This window comes from Conger conger, chromosome 9 (assembly GCF_963514075.1).
Source record: "Conger conger chromosome 9, fConCon1.1, whole genome shotgun sequence".
NCBI classification, from domain to species: domain Eukaryota; kingdom Metazoa; phylum Chordata; class Actinopteri; order Anguilliformes; family Congridae; genus Conger; species Conger conger.
Genome location: NC_083768.1, coordinates 52059420 through 52086070, shown reverse-complemented (window position 1 = coordinate 52086070; position 26651 = coordinate 52059420). Strand labels below are relative to the sequence as shown.

The 26651-nt window shown below is 38.6% G+C and overlaps 1 protein-coding gene and 1 non-coding gene across 2 annotated transcripts in view; both read right to left on the bottom strand.

The window, feature by feature from the left end:
• Window positions 1-3058: 3058 nt before the first annotated feature.
• trnav-gac (transfer RNA valine (anticodon GAC)) lies at window positions 3059-3131 on the bottom strand. Its single transcript has one exon. It is a non-coding gene; the product is annotated as a tRNA-Val (tRNA).
• A 7606-nt stretch (window positions 3132-10737) lies between these two features.
• khdrbs3 (KH domain containing, RNA binding, signal transduction associated 3) overlaps window positions 10738-26651 on the bottom strand; it is a 136892-nt gene continuing 120978 nt past the window's right edge. Inside the window, exons 8-9 of the mRNA XM_061256089.1 lie at window positions 14680-14738; window positions 10738-11721 (exon numbers count right to left, since the gene is read on the bottom strand). Of these exons, the coding sequence (XP_061112073.1) occupies window positions 11630-11721; window positions 14680-14738 (151 nt within the window). The 3' untranslated portion in view covers window positions 10738-11629. The remainder of the gene's footprint in view (window positions 11722-14679; window positions 14739-26651) is intronic.

The window sequence follows — 26651 nt, the reverse complement described above, 5'->3', positions numbered from 1 at the left end:
GAAAATGGTGGCAAAATGGCCGTTTGATAAGAAAAATATGCGGAGGAGAAGGAGAGCGTAATGGCGGCGGGTAGAAACTGAAGCGAAGAGGCGACTCCACCTCCATATGACGTGTGGCCTTGGGAAGGAGGAGTGTGGAGAAGGGGGGTCAAAACAGGTGCAGAGGGACTTGGCTGGGTGATACAAAACTATTTTTTTCTTTTTATTTAATAAAACAAGAACAACACAGAAACCATACGGTTTAGCGATAAGGAGGAGCTCCACAAAATAGTAGGGCCATTATTAATTAGGGCTGCTGTACCTCGATACATTCCCTGGTCCACTCAAGACATGCAACATGTAATAACAAATCTCCCTGAGTTACAGAATGGAGTGAGCCACTGGTTCAAGGTGCTGGAGAAGGAGATGAGCGGCCGAATCTTGGCTGTCGGGGGCCTGAAGGCTCTCCTGGGGAAGGTTGTGGGGATGGAAACAGTGCTGGACATATTCGAGCAGGCTGGCGTTGTCAGAGCCCAGATGCAAACCTACAGCAGTGGACAGTGGGCCATTTAACAATGTACGTGCTGCGCAGGTGGAGGCTGATAACCGAAAGGGACGCACAAACAGATCCCATAATGCCGTAAAGCCATACGGGAGGGGATGTCACCAGGAGTGGGGTGCCGCCTCGATGAGGTGGTGGGACTGAACACCATGACACACAGGGAGTTTGTGGATCATGTGGCGCATGCTGAAGAGAGACAGCGAAAAGATGGAAAAAAGCTGGAAGATCAAGCAAAAGACATTCAAAGAAAACTACTGTGCAGCTGAAGGAGCTGGAAGCCAAAGAACCAAAGCACCCCCCACACCCGAACCATGGAGCAGCCCGATGGCGCCCCGCCAGCGGTGGTCTACAACTTCTCCGGCATCCCTCACCCAGTGGCCATGCAAGGTAATATACAAGGGTGGGAACCAAATGAAGGGAGGGCCAGGGAATGGTGGGCAAACCAATCAGTGGACAGGGCAGCAGAATCAGCGCACTTTTGATGATGCTGGTAGTGGTAGTATTTATGATAGCTGGTATTTATCTGATTCTAATTGGAGTAGATAATCAAAGTAAAAATAAAAGTAAACTTGGTGAACTTAGACAGAGTAGTAACACATAGAGCCAGACGCCTTCCTAAAGGTTCTTTGTCTCTTTTTATTTTCTTCCTCGTGTGAGCTTGTGGGTGAGGGACGTTGTCCCCGGTATTTGTATTTTGGTTTGTGTTTTTTCCTGAGCTGCGTCTCATGGTTCTTTATTTCCGTGCCTAGTGTTTTTTCTGGGTTGTATGTTGTTATTTTGGTTTTGGTTTTTTAGGGTCATTTTATTCCAGCTCACAGCTGGGAGTGCCAGAAGCACCAACAGTGCCCCAGTGGACCCAGTACGAGAATTGCAAGCCGGCTCACCAGTGGAGGGACGTGCAGACAACATCCACTGGTTGAAAGATCAAGCCGGCTCACCAGTGGAGGGACGTGCAGACCACATCCACTGGTTGGATCCAGGAGCCCACCTGTTACTTGGACTATGGCAATTCCTCGTGCTACGAATCAACATGTTAACAAAATTAAAAGAAATGTGTGATAATTTTAATAGTTGAGTCACTTAGGATAATACATACAGCTGTGATACGGCTATGGCCAGTCAAATTACGCGGGATGCACTTGTGCAGAGAGTGTTGGAGGAACCATGGAAACGCCGTTATATTGAGGAGTCTGAGGCAATTGGATGCTGCTATAGCAGCAGGGGATGTGCAGAAACCCAACTTAGTATGGTGCATTGGCCAAGGGAGATATTCGGGGCCATAGGTTTTGACCCCGAAAGGGGGGAATGTAGGGGAAAATTCACAGAACGAAAGATCTCCCTCCTAAAAGCACGATAACCAATCACAAGTCAAAATCAGACTCCACCTTAGTGAGCAGGCTGGTTCCTCCAAAACTCTCGACGATGTGTGCTAAAAGTTTATCAATATATCTGTATTAAAGTATGATATGTACCCTGTATAGTTTCAAACTGATTAACTGCTAAATTGTGCTAGGATTACACAGTGAGCCCAGCCAGCTGGCAGGGGGGGGGCCGTCTTGAACTGTGTAGACCAAACTGTCAAGGACACGGGCAGAGCAAGATATGACTATACAGCTGATTTCTCCGGGACTCTCGATGTTTTATGCCAGGAGTGTATCTATTTGACCTAGAACATTAATTATAGCTGAGCTTATGAAAACGCAAGAAACCACAGTGAAAACTGTTGAAATGAGAGCAAAGAATGCTACGTACATTTATTCCCTTAGAAGAGAATAATTAATCAAATGTTTAGTATGTCTGTATATTAGAAAAGTATATTAGAAGTGAATATTAATGAAATGTTTAGTTTGTCTGTATATTTTCAATGATTACTGCTGCTTAGTTTGTCTTATAAAAGCGAAAGATACAGAGTGACGTGTATGGATGACGTGTTAGAGGGAGGGCATCCAGAACTTTCTGCGGTCTGGTAGTTTGCCAAGAGCATGTGAGGACACATAGTTGGCAGAATGCCCTGAACTTTGTACAGAGTTGGCAGAGCATAAGGACCGTTGGCAATTTGCCACAATGACGTTGTGGGAGGAGCGTTGGGAGGAGTTATGATAAGAAAGGTGTGGGTGATTTGCCAGAATGCGGTTTGAGGAGGAGTTGTAGGTGGAGTAACTGTGTATAAAATGGGTGTACAAATGCCAGTCGGGGTTCAGTTCTGGAGAGCTGATCCGGCTTTATGCACGTGTGCTAATAAAGTCTGATTTTCCTGAAGATCTTGCTGCCTGGTGTCGTCTTTTCCCTCGCGAAGATGTTTTTCGACAAATTGAAGATTTGGACTCTGTCGTTTCCTAGACACGACATTACTTTGTACAGAGTTGGCAGAGCATAAGGACCGTTGGCAATTTGCCACAATGACGTTGTGGGAGGAGCGTTGGGAGGAGTTACGATAAGAAAAGTGTGGGTGATTTGCCAGAATGCGAGTCCAAATTGAAGATTTGGACTCTGTCGTTTCCTAGACACGACATTTGGTGTTTCCGCCCGGTCTCGAACCGGGGACCTTTCGCGTGTCAGGCGAACGTGATAACCACTACACTACGGAAACACCAAATGTCGTGTCTAGGAAACGACAGAGTCCAAATCTTCAATTTGTCGAAAAACATCTTCGCGAGGGAAAAGACGACACCAGGCAGCAAGATCTTCAGGAAAATCAGACTTTATTAGCACACGTGCATAAAGCCGGATCAGCTCTCCAGAACTGAACCCCGACTGGCATTTGTACACCCATTTTATACACAGTTACTCCACCTACAACTCCTCCTCAAACCGCATTCTGGCAAATCACCCACACTTTTCTTATCGTAACTCCTCCCAACGCTCCTCCCACAACGTCATTGTGGCAAATTGCCAACGGTCCTTATGCTCTGGGGGCTGACAATGAGGCGGTGACTAAATTAATACAGGAAACGTTGGAGGAAATTAGGGTAATGCATGTTGAAGAGGAAAGGGAGAAGGATAAGGATTACCATAATAGAGAAACTGAAATTTATGTAATGGCATCCCAAAACACATAATGTTACGTTAATGTTTGTACTGATGAGCTAATGGTAACAACATCCATATCTCTATAACACTAGTTCCAAATATATTTCAGTACAGACCAGGTTGAGCTTAGCTGTAGCCTATCAAGATAGCAAAGTATGCCTTTGAATTAAACACAAGCTTACAGGGTAGATTTATTTGGTAGAAAGGAATGAAGCAACCTAAATGTATACATTAGCTAGACAGAAAAAGCGAATGCCAGATTAGAGCATCAATTCTCCATGGCATGGATTCCACAACATGTTGAAAACATAGGTGTCGATAGTACAAGTGGGAATGCGTTTGACCACGCTATTCAGTAGGAAACTGAACGACAGAGATCGGGAAATCAAACGTTTGTATTGGTAGGCCTACTATGCAAGGTTTAAGTCTTTGATTAGCCTCTCAGTATGGAGAGAGATTAGTCTGAATATTCACAAATGTGTTTTATGTAGGATATCCACACACAACTATCTCACAACTTGTGTCTTGTGTCTTCTGAATATGAAGAGCAAAAATATGTATCACATGTTGCATCGATCCACAAATATGTCAAGCTGTCAAGATTTCTCCATGGTCCCTTTGCTCAGGTGGCTAGCACACTTAAATAAGACCTTAGTACTAGGCTTGCTATTTTAATATATGTGTGTCAATGGCAGTTTGTTAGCTGACCAGCTGGCTAGGTCTGCAAATTTGGGAATAATGTTAACTCTGCAAATTCAATCAGAAGCTCAAAGCTGAACAGGGTATGCATTTATTTTGTTCATAGCTAGCCAGCTAGTTTAGATCACTATGAACAAAATAAATGCATAGCCTACTCAGCTTTGGGCTTCAGTCATTGTGTTGAATTCTTTCCCCCACTGAATCATGTTCCCTTAATGCCCCACCTGTGTTCATTTTACTATGAATTTGTCATGAAAACTACAGATTATTTAACCTGCATCCTCTTCACTTGCACCACTGCACACTCAGCAGTTTAGAATCCTAACAGAGATAGACAACATAGGATACCTGTCCCCCGTAGTCTCTTGCCTATACATTAGTGCAGTCACAAAATGCATAATTGGATCATTGTAGGGTATACAGGCCAGAGGTTATGTCCGTGTCTACACAGAAAGTGATCGTATTGAGCCACACTATTGGCAGACATTTGCAGTTCCTTTTGTTCAACTATAAGAACAGAGGAGCACTTAAACTATATTTTGGAGTCAGATAAACAAGAAAACAATGAATTAACCCTGTTCCAGTAGCGCCTGGTGAGACTACATGTGTTTCCTTTGCCTCTGAAATACTTGATCTGCTTTTTGGTCTATTTGGTGACCTCGACGTGATACGTTTTCATCCATGTCCAATTCAAAGACAGACTTTGCCATCTCGATGCAGCCAAGCCATTTGTCATTTAAAAATGCTCTCTGTACCAGCTAAACGCTTTAGAATGTAGACTGCAGTGTGTGCACGTGAACTCAACAATATGTTTCTCACAGAAAGCATAGTTTATCCACTTTTTTACTTCACAGCAGTGGTAGCGTGTTGTTGGCCTTTACTGGTCCCCATATGAGGTTAGTGTGATGTAGCTAGCATAAGCCAATAGCACTAGACTAACCCATACCATTTGGGTAACAGTAGGCTACTTGGACAGGAGCATGATAAAAACAAAAACATTCGACTTTGATCGAAATTTATTTTGCATCATCCATAAACAGCAAAAGTCCCACAATAGTTGTTTTTAAAAGTTGTATAAGAGATACCAGTGCTAACGAGGTTAAGTGCTGTGGTGGAAGATATATCCTACACCCTCGCATTTGACACCTAGTGGTGGTTGTGTGAAACTATGGATTATGGGCAATCTTGCTACAAATGACTATGACTAATGACTAATGCAACGCGATTGCCTCTACTGTCGGAACCTGAAATTCTTACCGCAGAGGCAAGCCACCAAATGTAATGCAAAACCACAAGTGTTTCGTCTTAACCTCTAGAGAGCAAAATACTTGGATTATACTTGGATTATATTTGTTTAATCCAATTTTGGCTGTGACTGGTTGAAGAAAAAAACAATTCTGCGCTTGAAATAATTTTAATGGAGTTTCTATAATTTCCTGCATGGTATATGAAATTGTGAAATGTTTGGAAAGCTCAGGTTTGGTTACAATTATGTATAAATGATACATAATTATGGATAACAAGACCATATGTTTCATAAGTTTACTTTAGTTTGCTTACGTCCACTTGAAATATAAAAGTTAATTGCCACTAATTACCAACAGTATCCTATAATTCCATTTACCAACATACAAATTAACCTTGATGCATGACTTATACCGCTTAGATTATTGATTTCTAGACGAGATTTCAGAGAAATACTACTATGTGCATACAGTAGGCTCCAGAATTAATCGGGACCCTTACTGAAAACGGAGAAGAAAAGCTGCATATAATGAACATGTATAATGATCTATAATTTATGTTAAAACATTAAAAAAAGTATATACTTTAATTTCAATACATTTACTCTCATGCTTCAATGCACCCCTAACAAGTGTTGTAACTAAAATGTGAAAAAGTGATATTGCCAATACAATTGTACTTTATTTAATATAAGTATAAATTATAGTTATTCCATCACATTTGTCAACCAGCAGCATGGGAAAAGCTAAAGAACTATCAATTCAGAAGACACAGATTGGTTCCTTGTTTCTGTAGCCTGACAATCACAAACTTGAAGTAATTCCAATGAGTCTTTATTATCGAACTGGCAGATTAAACCAGCATTGGTCATACACTGGCAACCAGGAATGTAGAAGGAAATATAGTTCGTAGTGGATAATCCTGGCAAGGGTTCGGTAACGGGGCTAACAGTCACAGTAGAGGTAATCGTAGCAGTTGTCACAGGCAAAAGTTTGTAAACAGAAAGGCAATCAGAAATGGAAATGGTACAGAAATGAAATGACAAACCGAATGTCAAAACACAGTCCATGAACAGCAGGTCAGAATCAAACAGAAGTGTAATCCAGAAATCGGTGGTCAGAACAAAGGCAGGTCAAACAGAGAAACCACTTCAGAGAATGGCAGGAGCCATGGCAGTCTGGGCAGAATGCATCATATGTGCACCTGAACATCATGCCAAAAGGCTTGCTACATATGGCCTCAAGCATCTTGTGTTTGCCAAGCCACATTGGAATTATGACTGGACTATCTGCTATGGTCAGATGAGACCTAAATTGGCAGAAACCAGGGACCAGGGAATCTGGGCAGAAAATCTAGTTGCCTCTGTTAGGAAGTAGTCTTGGTCGTAGGCAGGACAATGATAAGCATACATCAAAAACCACACAGAAATGGTTAAGTAAAAACAACCACCATGTTCTGCAATGGCCATCTCAGTCTCCAGACTTAAATCCCATGAAAAACTTGTGATCTTAAGAGTGGGGTATCCCAAGGATAGCAATGATTCTGAAATGTTCTGCATGGAGGAATGGTCAAAAATCCCTTGAAATGTGTTCTCTAACCTTTTAACAAATTATAGGAAAAGACTCACGGCTGTCATTTTTGCGTGTTTCAACAAAGTTTTAAACCAGGGGTGCCAATAATTGTGGAATATATTTTTTTATTTGAAAAATGTAAGAATTTGATTCCATTCAATTATTAATAAAGCACACCACTTTTCAAAAAAGTAGGAAAATAAAGCATATCTCAATAACTGTATTATACAGCACATATATAATAGTCTGCCAATAATTCTGGAGCCCACTGTCACTATCAATCAATCAGGCTTTATTTATAGAGCACATTTCACACAAATTTGTAACACAATGTGCTGAACACAAAAATAAAAATAAAGAACATACAAATCAGTATGTAAGTCAGATAAGACAAAATGAAAATAAAATAATTAATTAAATAATTTAAATGGATTAAAATGATTACAAAAGAATATGGATGCACTAACTAAAAGCAATGCTTAGTATGTGCACTGTGGTGTTTTCAGTATGCAGTGTTCAAAGTTCAACTTGTAATTTTGACTGACTGTTTATAACACTGTATTTTGTAAATGATAGTCAACGGTTTTATTAAATGAACTGGACACTGAAAAGTATTAAGTTAAAAATGACATTATAGTTATTGCAGTGTATTTAAATTCTTAAGTAAAACATTTTAACTCAATGAAATTGCGGTAGGTAATTATTTTAATTCATTAATTTAATTACATTTTATATGCACAAGTATATTTCATTCTATAACAAAAGTATGTTAATGGGTGTAAGCCAACTAAGAAGCAATAAACTGAAAACAATATTGGTGGACCTTATTTCCATCACAAAAAACATTTAACATTGAAACATTTAAAAATGGAAGAGAACTGTCTTGTCCTGATAGAATGAGATTATTACAATGATACAGTATAGTAGTTATTGTGAAATCCTGTCTTTATCCTGTGTAAGTCGTCTTGATCCCAGACAGCTAAGATAAGTTTCCACTCTGACTAAATATGAGTAAGGTCATTGACTATCTTTTGCATGATGGTAGTTTGGAAACAGCATACAAACTGAGGAGAAAAAAAAAACCCATTGCCAGTTGGAGGACAAAAATATAGAACCCATCGCAATCACTTTTTAACATGTTTCTTTTGGAAATACATTTTGTGGTCCACCCTTTGAAGTAAATGGATTTTGTTGAAAGAAATCAATAAATTGTTATCTCCCGAGTAACAATGGATACCCAATTGCAACATTTCAAATGTTTTCAGCTGGCAGGTCTTGCTGTGGTTCAGATGGCTGAGCCCCTTGTTTCTCTTACAGTAAATCGCTTTAGCATGAAGGTGGCAACATCTCCACTTGGCAGAGGGACTCCGGGGACCAAGTAGACTGGAAAGAGGGAGGATTTCTACAGTGCTTCATGGAGGCACTGCCCTTCCATCTGGAGAGATATATAAAATTATAGCCTTTCTCTAATACTTCCATCTAGTTCTATATAGAAGTCTCAAATGCTTCATCAATTGATTGAAGTTCCTCTGAGCAATGTCCACCTCTTCTTGCAGCCCCCTTAATTTAAAATATATTGTTAATAATTCTCATCAATAATAATTAAGTACATGACATTCAGTGTATGTACTGAATATGTTGCTACATTGGTTACTATTTACTGATTATGTCATTTCTAATATCTAAAATCTTCTCATTGCTATCATCAGCCACTACTGATCGTGGTTCACAGTCATAAACTGTGCTTCTGCAATATATCGCTATTTATGATAACAGTGCTGTTTGATTGCAATGATTTAAATTTTGTTTGTCTTTTTTCTTTGAAACGAGGATGAGTTGAAAACTGGTCATAACCACTGTCAAACGTTATGGCCAATATCGGGAAAGGACAAATGTTGAATGAGAACTGAATTTTGATCATCACCAACCGCAACTGTGTTCTGATTAAATCGTCAAAATGGGGCAGGATCACAATTTTACGTGATGGTGATAATATAGATGAGAATGTTTACTAAATTGACATGCCTGGCTAAAGACTGGTTAAATTATTACAAATAAAAGTAGGTTCTCAATATGTCATAATATGTTTTTTTACACGCAAGACATACCTTTTATCGGTCATGGTGAGCATTGGGGCATTTCAGTTCTACAGTCAGCTCTGCAGATCCTTCAATGAAAGCAACATAATTTAATGTTAACCACAAAAGCAATAACTGCTAGTTTATCACAGCTGACAAAATAAAATTCATAAATACATTCTATTTTCTGTTTCAGCATGGTTGCGGAGACACTTGTATTAAGCCAGTACAATGTTACCAATGAAGTTACAAATATGAGAATATATACAGTACACAGCATCTATTTATGATGATTTTTACAGTTTTAAAGAATTCAACTGACACAAGCATTACCCCACTAACTCCTTTTTATGGTTCATACATATGCATTTTAGCAAACTTTTAGAAAAAAGTAAGAATTTTTAAGAAAGGGAAAGAGAACTTTAAGCTTCTTTGATTTTAATGTTTAAGAACTGGTTTATTTCAAAGTATATTAGGGGTGATTAACATGGTGACATGGTTATTTACCTTGTGGAATGGAAGCCCTCTCTAAACAGCTAGTGGCATCCTCTTTCTGGTGATGTCAACGTCATTTAGATTCTCTTTAGCAAGCACGGAAGGACTTGTTTATGGATTGGGGAAGTCTCACATGACCAAAGTGGGGAGGGGAAAAACAGAAAGAACAAAAACAACAACAAAAACCGAAACTCAATAGTACTATTGGAAAAACCCATTATTAACAAAAAATAATACAGTCGTTACAATTATTGTAATAACATATACTTGTGTATTGTGTATTTTCACAAGCAATGATTTTAGAAATACAAACACCCACGGAAATTATGTTAATAACTATGCCAAGAGTTATCTTTGCATGTCCAAATGTGAACATTATAGATGCAAATGATGCCTATCGAATAGCAATGGAAGCAAATGTGTATTGCTTTAAATGAACAGTGTAGAATAGAATCACAATAAACAATGAACATAATCCTTTTGAATCACATAAAATCTTACACATTCTACATTAGCCAATATAGTATACCATCAGCACTGTATACCAAGAGTATTGGATCAGATTCTTCACATAATACAGTCATCAACTATTGACAACATGCAAAGCTATATCAAATTTGCACTTTTGAAGCCTAAGAAAAAGTTAAGCAAGCCCTGACCATACTTCTATTTTTGAAAAAGTAAAAAAGGAGCTACAAAAAGCTTTATTATTGTATTTAATTCTGTTTTACATTGTCAGAAGATTTTACTTGCTACTTGTTCAGTAAGGTTAGCACGAGTTTCCTTTTTGTTTTGTTTTTTTGTGGGGGGTTCAAATTGGTAGAATGTTTAAGCAAGAGAATGTTTAAGCAATTTTTAAATTGTGCATTTATTTTCCTGAGAATTTAACAAAGACAATGAAAACATGTTTTCATCTTAAATGAGATGTATGTTTTCAGATTTAACATCTTGCAGGATACAACAACTGGATTTAACAATCCTAACTTTATTGGTACTTTTTGTTTGTTAGTTTAGATTATCACAAGTTTAAATATCCACAATGTACAATTATGGTATACAATTATCTCAAACACATTGATTTCTTTCATAATGTTTATTTAGCATCACCCAAGAGGAACATATTAAAGGGCTTACATAAGCGTATGATTTGAATTGTAACAATACATACTACTTCTATCATCGGATATGAACTATTTATGTACTATTTGCCTCCATTTTCCTAGAAATGGTGTAGCAGAGCAATGTGCTAAATGCCCAGTTACAAGATGTAATTACTTCAGCTTTTCAGCACTTGCTACCTTGATCTATGACTAAAATTAAAGAAGGTGAGCATAAAACTTCCATCACTTTCAGCAATCTCTTCAATGTATTTAGAGCCACAGATTACTTACTGGAATGGACATTGTGATTACACATGGATTCAGGTACTGTATATCAAAGCAAGCTCAAACTATGTCAAAGTAAAACTGTATTAAATGTTTACACAACATGCTTCTATAAGCCCTTTAATGCTAAAGAACATTGAGATACAAAAAAGAAGGATATAACAGTATCAGCATTTTCATTTTCTGTGTTTGTTTTGTTATGGTAGATTTACAAGGGACACAGTTATACCAATCACCCTTCAGAAATAGTCTATGTTACCCGACCCCTTAACCCAACAGAATTTAAAATGTGAAACTAAACATTTTAAAGAAATAAACCCCACCAGTTAAAATATCTGGCTCAGTGGTTTTAAATACTAATTCATAAAGAAAAGATAGATTACCTAGTTTACAGACTTTTGGTTCTTCTGTTACTGGTTACTGGTATCTTCCATGAATTCCACCACTATGCCAAACTCAACATTACCATATGCAGGTCTTTGTCCGATTCATCTTTTGCTTCCACTTTGCCTTTTAACTAAAACAGAGGGATTGTCCATAGAAAATCCATTACTCAGAATAACACAGAACATTTGTATAAATAGTTCAGTATCTGGAGTATGGCTGTTCCCTGTACACTCCCTTCGTTGTTCTTGCTGGTGGTGCTTTGTGACGCTTGTTAGTCCACTCTTCCTGGCCTGTTGAGAAAATAACATATGCGTGAATTAATGGAGAAAAATTATTCCTTGTCCTCAGGATTTTTCATTTTTATTTTGAAGCATATACAATAAGCATTCTAGAGAATTTTGGTGCAAGTTTCTGTGACAAAGAATATTCTTGTATGGTTCACTTCCCCCTCCTATATTCCCCCCAACCAAATTATCACAAGTTGAAGTTCAAACAGAAAGTTAACCAAGCAGCTGGGCCTTCACCTGAGAGGACACATTTATATAATTGAAATACAACATCAAACAGTTCTTGAAAAGAGACTGCTTAGTGTCTCCTGGCAAAAGGTCACAATCAGCATTAGCGAAAATCAGCGTTCATTCGACCTCATCACTGTCAATGTGCCAGCGCCTGCATTCATTGCTTCTTTTGTCTGATTGTCTGCCAGAACAGGCTCAACCCAGAAGCTGGAAATCCTAAGTGGTTTTTGGGGGGTTAAAACATCTGTTTTTCTGGACATGTTGGCTGTTGAACCAATACCTTTTTTTAATTAGACGCATCAAGCTTTCACAAACTGTCACCATAAAGAAAGGCTTGAGCAAGGTAATCTTGTGTTTGTGAAACATGGATGTACATCAATATTAATTCGACAATGGGTTGCCTTTGTTTGGAAGGCTTTCTTGACTTTCAGTCTAAAATCTTATCTTGTACTGCTTGTGGTGGTGAATAGCTTTAACGCTATTTGAAGACCCACTGTCCTCCGAAGACACAAAAACAAATGCTCAGAAACTATGTAATACTGTTTATATAGCACTAACATGTCAGTTGCCAGTCATTCAACACACGTCACTTCATGGTTGTAAAATGCTATTATATTGCTGGTTTTGTTATACAGTATGAGCATCATTCATTGGTCTCCAATAGTATTAATTAATTTTGTTTGTTTATACAATTAAACAATTGTTTGGAGTAATAATCAATTTACATTTACATATTGTTTACAGCACATACACAGTCTGTAAGTACAGTACAGTTCACAGAAAACCTGTTTCAGTTCACAGAAAACCCAGTGACAATGGGCTCCAGTTAGTTTCCACTGAAATGCATCACATACACTGATGAGCCAAAACATTGTAACCACTCACAGATGAAGTGAATAATGCTGATTATCTCGTAACAATGGCAGTATGGGATATATTAGATGGTAAGCGAACAGTTTGTTCTCATACTCGATGTGTAATTGGCAGGCGTAAAGACCTGAGCGACTTTGACAAGGGCCAAATCATTATGGCCAGACGACAGATGGGTCGGAGCATCACGGAAACGGCAAGGCTTGTGGGGTGCTCCTGATAGCAGAAGTGAGTATCTACTGACAGTAATCCAAGGAGGGACAAACCACAAACCAGTGGCAGAGTGTTGGGCGCCCAAGGCTCATTGATGCCCGAGGGCAACGGAGGCTATCCCACCTGATCTGAACCTACAGAAGGGCTACTGTGTGTAAAGGGCTGCGTAGCCGCAGACCAGTCAGAGTGCCCATGCTAATCCCTGTCCACCATCAAAAGCGCCTGCAATGGGCATGCAAATGCTGGAACTGGACCTTGGAGCAATGGTACGACGAGTCCTGTTTTATTGCGCATCATGTGGACGACCAGGTACGTATTAGCCGTTTACCTGAGGAAGCGATAACGCCAGGATGCACTCTGGGATGAAGACAAGCCAGTGGAGATGCTCTGGGCAAACCCTGGGTCTGGGCATTCATGTGGACGTCAATTTGACATGTGCCACCAACCTAAACATTGTTGTGGACCAGGCACATCCCTTCATGGCAACAGTATTCCCTGATGGCAGTGGCCTCTTTCAGCAGGATAATGCGCCCTGCCACACTTCACAAATTGTTTGGGAGTGGTTTGAGGAATGTGACAATGAGTTCAAGGTGTCTTGTACTGCTGAGTCCATGCCTCAGCGGGTTAGAGCTGGGTATGCCGGGATGCCGAGGACCAACAGCATATAAGGCATAATGTTTTGGCTCATCTGTGTATTTTACCACACACTTTACAACATTTTCCACTCACAACACTGGTTCACAGATTGAGTTTTGCTGGAATAAGCTTTTGAACATTTTTGAAACAACGTTGCAATTTAGATTTGTTGTCAGTTCTGTGGTCTTCGAATTCAGTGACAAATAGTATCAGATATTTTTACAGTTATTAGCTCAGGATTAATTCAGTCAGGTCACCATAATCATTCATAATAGAATCAATGTGTCACTGAAAAACTGCTTGAGCCTCTACATGAGTAAATTTGACTGTTTTCACAGCAACAAATCAATTATTGCTAGAAAGCAAAGACTAGCAAAAATTGAATCACTGTTTAATGTGGTCATTTTGTCTAATTTAAATTTTTGTATTTTAAGGTTTTATCTGTTTTAGCCAATGCATCCATAACCATTATTAATTCAACAATCATCCTTTTCAAGCTCCTCCTATACCTGCACATCATTTAGAAATTTGATAATATAATACATTGAACTGGAAATAAAATCCAACCAAGACGGAAAACAATAGGGCTGTTGCTACATTACTGAGTCACACCATGGAGAATGACCTTGCTGTCTAAGTCAAGAGCATAAAGGTGAAGAATTGAGGATAGAAAGGATTATATTGCCATGTGAATAAAGAGCATCCATAGATCAGAAAGTAGAAGATGGATCCGGGAGACTAAGCCCTGCAAAGACACCTTCAACATTCCCAACATTCATGAATTATTCAAATAAAACAGTGGTTAGCACGGTAAACACAATGTTACTTGTGTCAGATGACAGGGTACAGACACTGACTGCAATAGCATTATGATTTCAAAGTGACGCTAGCACTGGGCAAAGAGTGGGCAGTATGATACTGCTGAATCAAATCGTGAATCTATGTAAAACAACCTAGTGAGTCCCTTGGCAATATAAATGTATATTTGGTAAAGCTGGTCTTTGAACTCACCGTATGAATCATATGATTCTTCACTTGCGCCATGTCCGTATTCATAATAATCATTTGAGCTGTAAAGGAAAACAAGAAACATACACCATTATTTTATTTGAAATTTAAATAAGTATATTACATAAAATAAGGCTACAAATGTAATAATACATACAACTTTGGCATATGCTTAAAATATTTCTCTACAGTACGTTGACAATTTGTTTACGATAACGTATGCAGGCAGTTCAACACATGCTTTAATGCTGCACATCCATAGATAAACCTCACTTTAACTACAGTTTTACTTTTACATAATTACTTTTTTGTGAATGAAAAAAATAAATATTGTGTATAAACCGACACCCAGAATAATATAACTCCGCCAACCCCATATCCATTCAGTAAATCAGGACCACAGACAAAAGGAGAGGAAGAGGAGTATGTACAATGATTCTATAAATGACATACCATACAGTGAGTATGACAACAATACAATTCTGAGTACTCAACATTGTGCAACTTGTATTATAAATGCTAACTGATGAGCAGATATGAGGCCAGATTTCAGGGGCAATAAAGGTAGACTTGCCCACCTTAATAAAGGAGCCTTCTACACACAATAATAAAGCTGCATTTAACTGGCATTATAATCATAGTAATAAGTGTCTTCTTAATCACCATGTACACAACATTATAAAGTAGCATTTAACTGGCATTATATTAATAATAATAAAGTATCTTATAAATCACAGTATATCCACAATAGTAAAGTAGAAATTGACTTGCATTAGGCCTATAGTAAAGCAGTATTTATATGACTGTGTATCCACAATAAATAAGCCTCCTGAATACCTTCTGATAGATATTTCCTCTCCAAATATGCCAGAAAGCAGTGAGATATGAGGGATGACAGTGTTTATCAGAAACAAAAAGGGGCCTTCCCATATTTTTTGGTTCCCAGGTCTCTGGTGGTTTTCTGACAAAACAATCCAGCGCTGGCATCATTCAGCATTACTGCTATCATTCAAACCAGAGTGGTAATTTATCGTAAGGCTGTCATCAAGCCCACACAGCCTATTGCAGCTGAGACCACTTCCTTTACCTGTCAATCTTTCTTTTGACAGGAATGTGTTTTTCTCTCTCTCTCCCCCTCACTCTCTTTTTCTTTCTCAACCAGAGAAAAAGGAAATGGGCAACAGTGGCCTACAGGTGCAGATTTAGTTACTTCTCATAATGTCATCGTAATAATCAAAAGTGTGGCCGGTAATCAGTGGTCTGAAGGTCTGAATGAGAGTAAGAAAAAAAGACTAGATAAGGCACAAACAAAAAGAATTCCACGAAAAAGAAGTGTAAAAAGGTTGAAGCAAAATATTTATTTCTGACAGTGTCTTTCTCTGATAGGATATTAATCTACTTGGAAACAACAGGACAAAATAGTCCAAGTAATCAGTCAAACATTGCTTAACACCACTGGTTTCCTCTACAAACAGTGCTCTTAATTTGTACATTGACACTGATGTCATGTCCACATGGAGAAGCTGTCATTGTTATTCTGTAAGTGAAGTTTCCAATCAGTCTCACAGAGTATTTTTTCTTGCCTGTCGCTGATCCTAAGAAAGCTGTCTGTGATACGACTTCTCCATGCAGATGATAAAAGATCTGACAACTCACACACAAGATGATCTATGTGTACTTCTCCATGTCAGGGCTGACTAGATAAAACTATTACACTGGAATGCTTTCACTGCTTTTTAACCATAATAATACTAATAAATACATACATAAATTGAAAGCCATCATGAATAATACACATTTAATGTTGCATTACTATTGTGGAAATGTAGTTCTTACAGTCTGCAATTATCAGTAGTGTTGTTGTATCAATCGTCACTTGGCACCATATAATCTCTAATATTTCAGGTAATACAACTTTAATAGATTGTTGCAAGGCCCTAAACACACTTCAGAAAGATGTAATTATGTATCCTTTACTTTTAAAGGCTCACATGTCAGTTGCCTATTTACTGTCATTCTGGCTATTGTGTTCTGCATGTATTGTTCTTCTTGCTTTTCAGATAAGGATTTAATGTGTAACTAGTCATTCTTTTTACATAATTGTCTAAGATGACAAAGCATATTGTAGTGAAAATATTGTCAAAAATATTACTTATTTCCATTGAATATCCTTTGTAGTGTAGGTTTCAGCATTATAGTATATGAATATGTGGTTCTTAAGATTAAGACCAGAGACTCATATCCCCGAAAGGGGAACAAAAATAAAGTGCTGGGTCTTTGGAGGTTACCTGTGAAATAAATAATTACATAAATACATGATCTCAAAAAATAATAAGCATCAACTAATAATCAAAATAATTTACTAGAAATTACTGAGAAGGGGGGAACCAAAGCCAGATTGCAGAGAGACCTATGATTGGCACTTAAGAGAGCTCCTTATTCTTGCACAGTGTGGGAGGAAGATTTCTGACGCTGTTAGAAAGTTCTCCTTTCTGTTGTGACAGTTTGTCAATATGCCCATGTTGCTCCTCACCGCCTGCCCTCTCAGCTAAATTACCTCAGTCAGTGAATCCTTTGGAGCTTCCGGAATACCAAGGCTCCAGGTGGCATTAACCATTAAAAAATGCTCTTTAGTTTCATAAGGACACAGGGCCGCAGTTAGAATGGCTGAATAAAAAGCTACAAGTTTACGGTAAGCACAACCAATGGAAAGTTAAAGTGGCATGAGGCTTCAGATTAAAACATTTGCTTAATTAGTTACCAACATGGTGCCATTGCCTTTCCTCAACAGCTAATTATGATTCTAGAAGAATCAGTGACCAACGTGCTATTAAAAAAACACTTCCTGCTTTTGAAAATAAAATGCATATCATTATATTTATATATATTTTTATAATATATACAGTACTGTGCAAAAGTTTTAGGCAGGTGTGAAAAAATGTAAGAATGCTTTCAAAAATAGAAATGTTAATAGTTTATTTTTATCAATTAACAAAATGCGTGAGTGAAAAGAAGAAAAATCTAAATCAAATATTTGTTGTGACCACCTTTTGCCTTCAAACCAGCATCAATTCTTCTAGGTATACTTGCACAAACATTAAGTGTGTGATTAACCAATTATACCTAACAGGAACTAATGATCATTAGTTTAATATGTAGGTTGAAACACAATCATTAACTGAAACAGAAACAGTTGTGTAGGAGGGTTAAAACTGGATGAGGAACAGCCAAACTCTGCTTCCAAGGTGAGGTTGCTGAAGACAGTTTAATGTCAGAAGTCATACATCATGGCAAGACTGCAATAAGTATTGCACAGCAATAAGGCACATGGTAGTTATACTGCATTAGCAAGGTCTCTCCCAGGCAGAAATTTCAAGGCAGACAGGGATTTCCAGATGTGCTGTCCAAGCTCTGTTGAAGAAGCACGAAGAAACGGGCACCGTTGAGGACTGTAGATGCAGTGGTCGGCCAAGGAAACTTACTGCAGCAGATGAAAGACATATCATGTTTACTTCCCTTCGCAATCAGAATATGTCCAGCAGTGCCATCTGAAACCAGTGGGACCCAGGTGCACCCATCTACTGTGCAAGGAAGTCTGGTCAGAAGTGGTCTTCATGGAAGAATTGCGGTTAAAAAGCCATACCTCCGAAATGGAAACAAGGCCAAGCGACTATACATGAAAACACAACGACTGGGGTGCATAAAAATGGCAGCAAGTTCTCTGGACTGATTTGTCAAAATGTGAAATATTTGGCTGTAGCAGAAGGTGTTCACCGAAGGGCTGGAGAGCAGCACAAGAATGAGTATCTGCAGGCAACAGTGAAGCATGGTGGAGGTTCCTTGCAAGTTTGGGGCTGCATTTCTGCAAATGGAGGTGGATTTTGGTCTCCTCAATGCTGAGAAGTAGAGGCAGATACTTATCTATCATGCAATACCATCAGGGAGGCATCTGATTGGCCCCAAATTTATCCTGCAGCGTAAAGAAGAATGAGAAGTCCTGGAAGTGATGGTATGGCCACCACAGAGCCCTAATCTCAACATCATTGAGTCTGTCTGGGATTACATGAAGAGAAAGAAGCATTTGAGGCTGCCTAAATCCAGAGAAGAACTGTGGCTAGTTCTCCAAGATGTTTTGAACAACCTACCTGTCGAGTTACTTCAATAACTGTGTGCAAGTATACCTAGAAGAATTGATGCTGTTTTGAAGGCAAAGGGTGGTCACACCAAATATTGATTTGATTTCGATTTTTCTTCTTTTGTTCATGTTGTTAATTGATAAAAATAGACTATTAACATTTCTACTTTTGAAAGCATTCTTATTTGACAGCATTTTTTCACACGTGCCTAAAACTTTTGCACAGTACTGTATATTATGGGGTTCTGTGTGGGAATTAAAAGGCAAAAGGAATATTTAGATTGAAACCTGAGAATATACATTGCAAACATGAGAATACTGAATACTCTGGATAAGAGCATCTACTAAATGCCTGTAATATATTGGAAGTAGCCATTAGAAGATGAGTTCATTGGGGTCATGAAGGGATGCACAATATCAGCAACAATACTCAAATAGGCTGTGGCATTCCAGCGATGATTGATTTGCATTAACGGGCCAAAAGTGTGTCAAGAAAACATTCCCCACACCATTACATCACCGCCACCAGCCTAGACTGTTGACACAGGGCAGGTTGGGTCCATGGACTCATGCCGACAAATTCTGACCCTACCAACTGTATGTCTCAGTAGAAATCGAGATTCATCAGACCAGGCTACGTTTTTCCAGTCTTAAACTGTCTAGTTTTGGTGAGCCTGTGCCCACTGCAGCCTCAGCTTTTTTTCCATGGCTGACAGACGTGGAACCCGACGTGATCTTCTGCTGTTGTAGCCCATCCGCCTCAACACTTGTGCATTCTGAGATCCTTTTCTGCTCACCACGATTGAAGAGAGTGGTTATCTGAGCCTTACTGCCAGCTGGAACCAGTCAGGCCATTCTCCATCAACAAAGCATTTCCGTCCACAGAACTGCTACTCACTGGATGTTTTTTGTTTTCTCAACATTCTGAGTAAACTCTAGAGTCTGCTGTGCGGGAAAATCCCAGATTTAAATATATTAAATTCACAGTAAGTTAGCTTCCATTATTTCAGGACAAACACAATAAAAGGAACCTAATAACTTTGCTTACTGCCACAGATGTGCCACAGTTACTTTGCTTACTGCCACAGTTGTGTGCTAATGTGGCATGAAATGGGACAGGCAGTGCTTTTGAAATCCCAATAGAAGCATGTCACACCTGCAGAAGTGCCAAGACTTCTTAAATAGGTCAGCCCCTTGCAGGACGTTCACTACCACTGATTCCCTGTCTCCCCTGTTTCACCAAAGGCAAAGCAAACAACAATCCCTTTTAAACAATTGGCCCAGACCTCGAGAAATAAACACTAGACCCATTTAGATAACCTTGTCTCGGCAATCAGGAATCTGATTTGGAAACCCACTTCCCTAAGCATGTTAACTCTCGGAAGCATCTGTCATCGCTATGAATGGCTGGTCTTAAGTACCTTTGTTGTCGTCCCGGTACTATTAAACAGATGGCAGTGTTAAATCTGAATGATGTACTACATGTCCCTGCTGGACTTTGTTTTCTTATACTGTCATTACTCTTCAAATCCGCTGTGATAAATCTCCTGAAGCTGAGGGAACATTAAGGAAGGTTGCAGAGACTTGGGCACCTAATTTATTGTCAGCGTCCTTACCTTGCTCTATTTCTGAGTGCTGCGAGGACATATCGGCAGCAGTTTAAAGCTCTGACATAGACCCAGTGAGCACTTTATTACGTATTTATTAGACTTATTTTTTAGACTTATTAAGTCTATTGCTGCTGTAGCCTCCCCACTTAGAGGTTTGATGCTTTATGTGTTCAAAGATCCTGTTTTGCGTACACTGTTGTAATGCATGGTTATTTGCATTACTGTCCCAATCCTGACAGCTGCCACCGGTCTGGCCCTTCTCCTCTGACCTCTTATAAACAATGCGTTTCTGCCCGCAGAACTGCTGCTTCCTGGATGTTTTTTGTTTTCCGCACCATTCTCTGCAAACTCTAGAGAATGTTGTGTGTGAAAATCCCAGGAGATCAACAGTTTCTGAGGTACTCAATCTACCCTGTCTGGCATCAACGATCATTTCACGGTCAAAGTCACTTAAAAAACAGCTGAACCTCTTGACCACATCTGCATGCTTTTATGAAATTAGTTGCTGCCACATGATTGGCTGATTAAATATTTGCATTACCAAGCTGGTGTACAGGTCTACCTAATAAAGTGATCACTGAATGTATATCAGCATTACCATATTTCGTCTTATGTTGCATCTATGGGGATTTAACTTTTTACAGTATTTATTGTTTAAAGGTTATTTGTATTTGCTGCACTGAGGTGTATAACTGGGAAATAGTTGAATGTCAGGGGAAGAAAACTAACCTCTACACCTTCTGCTCAAAAATAACTGTGGAGGTGGTTTTTGCATGCCTTCTAAACTGAGGCAAAAAAGCACATGATTGGATGGGCCAGTGTATTATGATTTCACCAGGGAATTAATTCAGAGCAATGTTTTACTCTATATATTGTATATCCAGAGTATATGAGAATTCTAGGAGCGCATATCTCCAAGGATCTAACATCAAAGCTATTGATTAAGATAAATTCACACATTGTATTTTAAGGGAATTTGTGAATTTTATACTAAGTGAGATTATTTTGTGATGAATGTACAGAAATCTATTTAAATGATTTTGACTTCACAGTACAGTGAAGCAACCCTGGTGTGGCAAGTTTTAGTCCAGTGGTCTGTTATAAATATCTTCTCTACAATTTGTACAGCATAGATTTGTATAGATTTTTTGAACAAAGCCGTCACATTTATCCCCAAATCTTATCTGAATGCAATGTGCCCCTTTCTTATTTCAAAGAATATATGTGTATTTTGCCTCAGGCTCGGTGCCACAAGGGGGCAAAAGGGGGCAATACCCTCTCAGTTGTGCCCTCTCAGTTTGTATCCATATTCTGTCACATAATCTGCCCCCTCCGTCATGCTCACCCGATTTGTTGTGTCTGAGTGCTTCATTCACACAACTCTATTGCATGCATCAAAGGTAGATTAAGCTGTACACATTTTACCAGCTGAAAAATCTAATTGTGATTGGCCTTCCCAATAGAAGGACGGGTTCAATTAGACTGTTTAGGTTTACAAAGTTATGTACTGCAAAAATAAAAGAAAAAAAGTTTCACTGAGCAGCTGAATCGGATATCGAGTTAAATGTTTAGCTAGCGAGCTGATGATGGATATTAGAGAGTGGCTTCTCCAGGGCACAACTACAACAGCAGCATCTAATGTAAGCCAGCGACAGAGGCCAAGGCCGCAGAGCCAATGTTGTACATTTTCAAGCCAGTTGTGAATTGTCCATGTTTTTAAAGTGGTGCAGTAGCCTGTATTCTTGCAGCAAGACAGCTGTGCACAGCTTCAAATACATTGCATGTAATTGTACTATAGATTATTATCCCTCCTGTATTATCAACACGCGGAAAATAGTTGTGTCCCCTCAGCCATTTCTGATTCCCCATGCCTAGGTAATTCTGCCACCAGGGCTGTGTTGCATTGTAAAAAGTTAATCACTCATTTAAATTCAGAACTGATAGTTCAAAGTCAGAGGTACATTTTTAGGTTGAAATATGAGTCAGGGCAGTCTGAAGAAATTGATTGCCATCATTTGGAAACATTTGTCTTCGGGAAAAGACCACATTTTAAAATAAGAAATGCCAATAAGACTTTCAACTATTTTTTCAATAACTGACTTTTACTCCAGGTAGAATTTAATTACTCACACTATTCAATGAAAATTCAACAATATTTAAAGTTTAGTCTAAGTTAAGAAAAACTTAAATCTATATGTTTTTTATTTTTTTTATTCCAGTTTGCAAAGTAGTTTTGGAAATATGAATGTAATTTGTAACAAGATATGCTATTAAAACAAATATTCAAAGTGACAATATTGACAATGGCCACCAGTTCACAGTTCAGGAGATGTTAGTTCTTGATTTAAGCTGTTCATTAAACATTGAAAATGAGAGAATTTATATAGAATTTAAACTATATCTAACAAACAAACTATATACACAATATTGGTATACACACAATATACACAGATGAGCAAATACATTATGATCACTCATAGATGAAGCAAATAATGTTGATTATCTCGTAACAGCGGCACTCATAGATGAAGCAAATAATGTTGATTATCTTGTAACAACGGTCTGTCATATATTAGTCGGTAAGTGAATGGTTGGTTTTCGCAGTGGATGAGTTGGCTATGGGAGAAATGGGCAGGTGTAAAGACCGGAACAACTTTGACAGCCAAATTGACGGCCAAATTGTTAAGGGCAGATGACTGGGTCAGAGCATTTCCAAAACAGCAAGGCTTGTGGGGTGCTCCCGGTCAGCAGTGGTGAGTCTACTGACAGTGGTCTGAGGAGGGACAAACCATGAACCGCCAACAGGGTGTTTGGCTCATTGGTGTATACTCCTAAAATGTTCTTCTCTCCTCCATCTGCTTCCTTGACAGAGCCAACGTGGGAGACTATTTGTAGCTGGACTGCCCACATTATTGGTACACACACTTCCATGGGATCAAAAAACCAGACATCTTCAAGACATTTAGATAAAGCTGAAACAATTCTGTTTGCAAGAGTGACTGATCAACAATCAAGTAGGTTTTTACCAGTTTTACCAACAGGGATATATATATACAACTATACAGTTGAAATTGTACTTCCCTCTAGGGTCTTTCAGCGAACTTATCCCTGGTTATGGGTATGCACTTTGTTGTACGTCGCTCTGGATAAGAGCATCTGCCAAATGCCAATAATGTAATGTAATGTAATGTAATATACATAAGCGGCATTACAGGTATGCAACATTGTTTGACCTTGAAATATTCTGCATATGAAGGCACATTACAGCTGTACCTGCAACAGAGGCAAGCTGGGAACTGGTTGTCATGGAGGCAAAGAAGAAAAGGACATGGAGTGGGAGGGGCTAGGTAGGGCTGATGGTCTCATGGCTGTCAAAATGAAATAATACTCTGATCACGACACGCTGTGAGCATCAACCTATGGATGACCTCTCGTGCATCTTGCAGGAGAAAGATTCACCTGTCATCCTCGATACTCCTCCTTTGAGAATGATCTGATCTCATAATGAAAAAAGAGAGCAACTTTACATCCTCTCCAGCATACTCTCAAGTATAAATTCTGACCTCGGCCATTAGTTATATTTGGATAATCATCCGTAAGACAGTTTTTTAGTCTAACTCTTAATGAATTAGCCTGATGTTTTTTTTTTTTCATTCATAGAAAGTACCCTCAGTGAGCACTTTATTTGGTATTTATTAAACTTATTTTTTAGACTTGGTCTTCTGCTGCTGTAGCCTATCCAGTTAGAGGTGTGACGTGTTGTATGTTCAGAGATGCTTTTCTGAATACCGTTGTTGTAATGCATGGCTATTCGCGGTACGCAAACTCTAGATACTGTTGAAAATCATAGGCGATCAGAGATTGGCATCACCAATCATTCCACAGTCAACATCACTTAGATCACATTCATTCTGATATTTGGTGGAACAGCTGGACTTCTTGACCTCTTGAATTTTTGAACCACATGATTGGCTGAGTGTACAGGTCTACCAAATAAATTGCTCACTGAGTGTATATTGTTCTGGGTATGGCTCAATATTTGCAGCAGTGGGACGCAATTGCCTTCTTCTTATGAGCAATGGTGGAATGTGAGCTGGAAAAAAAGTTTGAACTTTTTAAAAGTTTAAAAAAGTTGCAGAGTTTTAAAATGGAAATTATTTTCTGTCTGTTACTGCATAGTTACATTACATTAATGACATTTGGCATACAGTTGACTAGACTAAGCAGGAGACAATCCTCCCCTGGAGCAATGCAGGTTTAAGGGCCTTGCTCAAGGGCCCAACGGCTGTGTGGATCTTATTGTAGCTACACCAGGGATCGAACCACTGACCTTGCGGGTCCCAGTCATGTACCTTAACCACTATGCTACAGGCCGCTATATTACAGTACCAGGATCATCACACAAACAATTAACTGAATAATTAGTGCCAGTAGATATAACCAACTATTCTGTATGTAATGATATCTTTTTTTTTTTTTTTTTTTTACATCACAAAACTGTGAAGCATCTGAAATCGACAAATCCGCAGATTTTAATAAACATCCAAGGAACCTTGATAATGTAAATTTAAAGCCACATGGAAACTGGTTGGAAGTACTTACTGATTTTAAGGCATGTTTGTCAGACTTACATGGTCCACCTCACCTGCAGCCTCTGCTTACAAGGGTAAGGATCCCTGAGTTAAAACTATAAACCTCCCAATAATGCACCAAGCCCCAAGCCGAGTGAGATACTAGCTGTCCTCAGGTGATGTGAGCCATGTAGCATGAAAAATAATTACTAGCTCACAGGGAAAGTGCATTGGAGGGATGTGCTCACTTCAGCTGCACTGCTACGCATGTGGCTGAAGGTGACACTGCTTTGACTCACAAGGAACAATTAGCAATTCCAAGTTGGGAAGGGCAATTATTGTGGAAGTAGACTGTTATGCTGTCGAAAATCATTTCTGTTCTTGAATTGTTTTTGCCTTTTAATACCTGGGTCTTACCCTTCCTGTCTACAGTACCATTCAACACAATTAAACTTTTTTTGATTGTGATCTCTCATTCAAGACTAAAACATATTCCGGTCATGTTCCTTATTATATGACTCTACTAATGCAAGTAATTCCATTCAGTATATGCCTGGGTTGAAAATTCTTTGGTAGTCTTTCCGTGAGACTGGATTAGTACCACAAAATAGTATATTTATTATGACAGCACCTCCATGATTCCTGTGGATGGTTCTTATTCACTATTCATCTGTATTTCCATCAAAGGTCACTGGAGGGTGTTTATTCCAGAAATTGGCATGAATGTAACATGTCATTTCACATTGCCTGGATGTTTATTTAAGTAAAAATGAAAAACAGAAATAGCTACATAGTTCACTGCTGTGTCTGCTAGCTACTTTATGTTCACTAACTTATGTTCACTCACCACCATTATCTAAATGGAAATTGCTGGATTGTGACCCATATCCTTGTCTTTTAATATATTAAGGATCCCCCTCCATTGGTAATCATGAACAAATCACGAGAGTGACTTAAAAAAAAAAAAGGTATTTCTATATTTTGCTTTTAGAATATCGTTTTCCTCATCATGTATGATAATAACTGCATAGATCATATGTTTGCTAAATTTGGTCTTTGTTCTGCCTGCTACAGATGTTATGGCATTGACTACCACTCAGCAATAAATCACAGTCATAGTATTATAAATGCATTTGTTGGTGATATCTTTGACAACAAGTTTTTAATCCTTTGTGAATACATTTATTTATTTGTTTTTTCTATAAGGTGCCCGATAGAAAACTCAGAGAAAGGCCTAGGAATCCCACTGCATTTCAACAGTCAAGTGTCTTAAAAAAACTTTCATAAGATCAAATACAAGTGGAGTCGCATCCATCTGTTTAGGGAGATGTAAGGGGTTAATAGTTTAGTTAACACGAACACGAGTCCTTAATAAATAACTTGCTCATGTTAACAAAGATATTTGTTACTGTTAATTAATTAAGCTTTATTCTAAAGTAGTAACATAAATGTGTTTTACTAAAAATAGTGAAGAGACTGTTGCATGTTTGTACATAGTATCTCTAGCCTAAAACTTGACCTGGGCTCAATGAGGTGATTCTGGTGTCAGTTTAATCTGTGCCACAGCTCATTCTGTCATTTTGTATGGCATGAAAATATTAGATTACTGACATCCTCAAGCGAAACAAATTCCACCAAATCGCACTTTACTTTAGAATC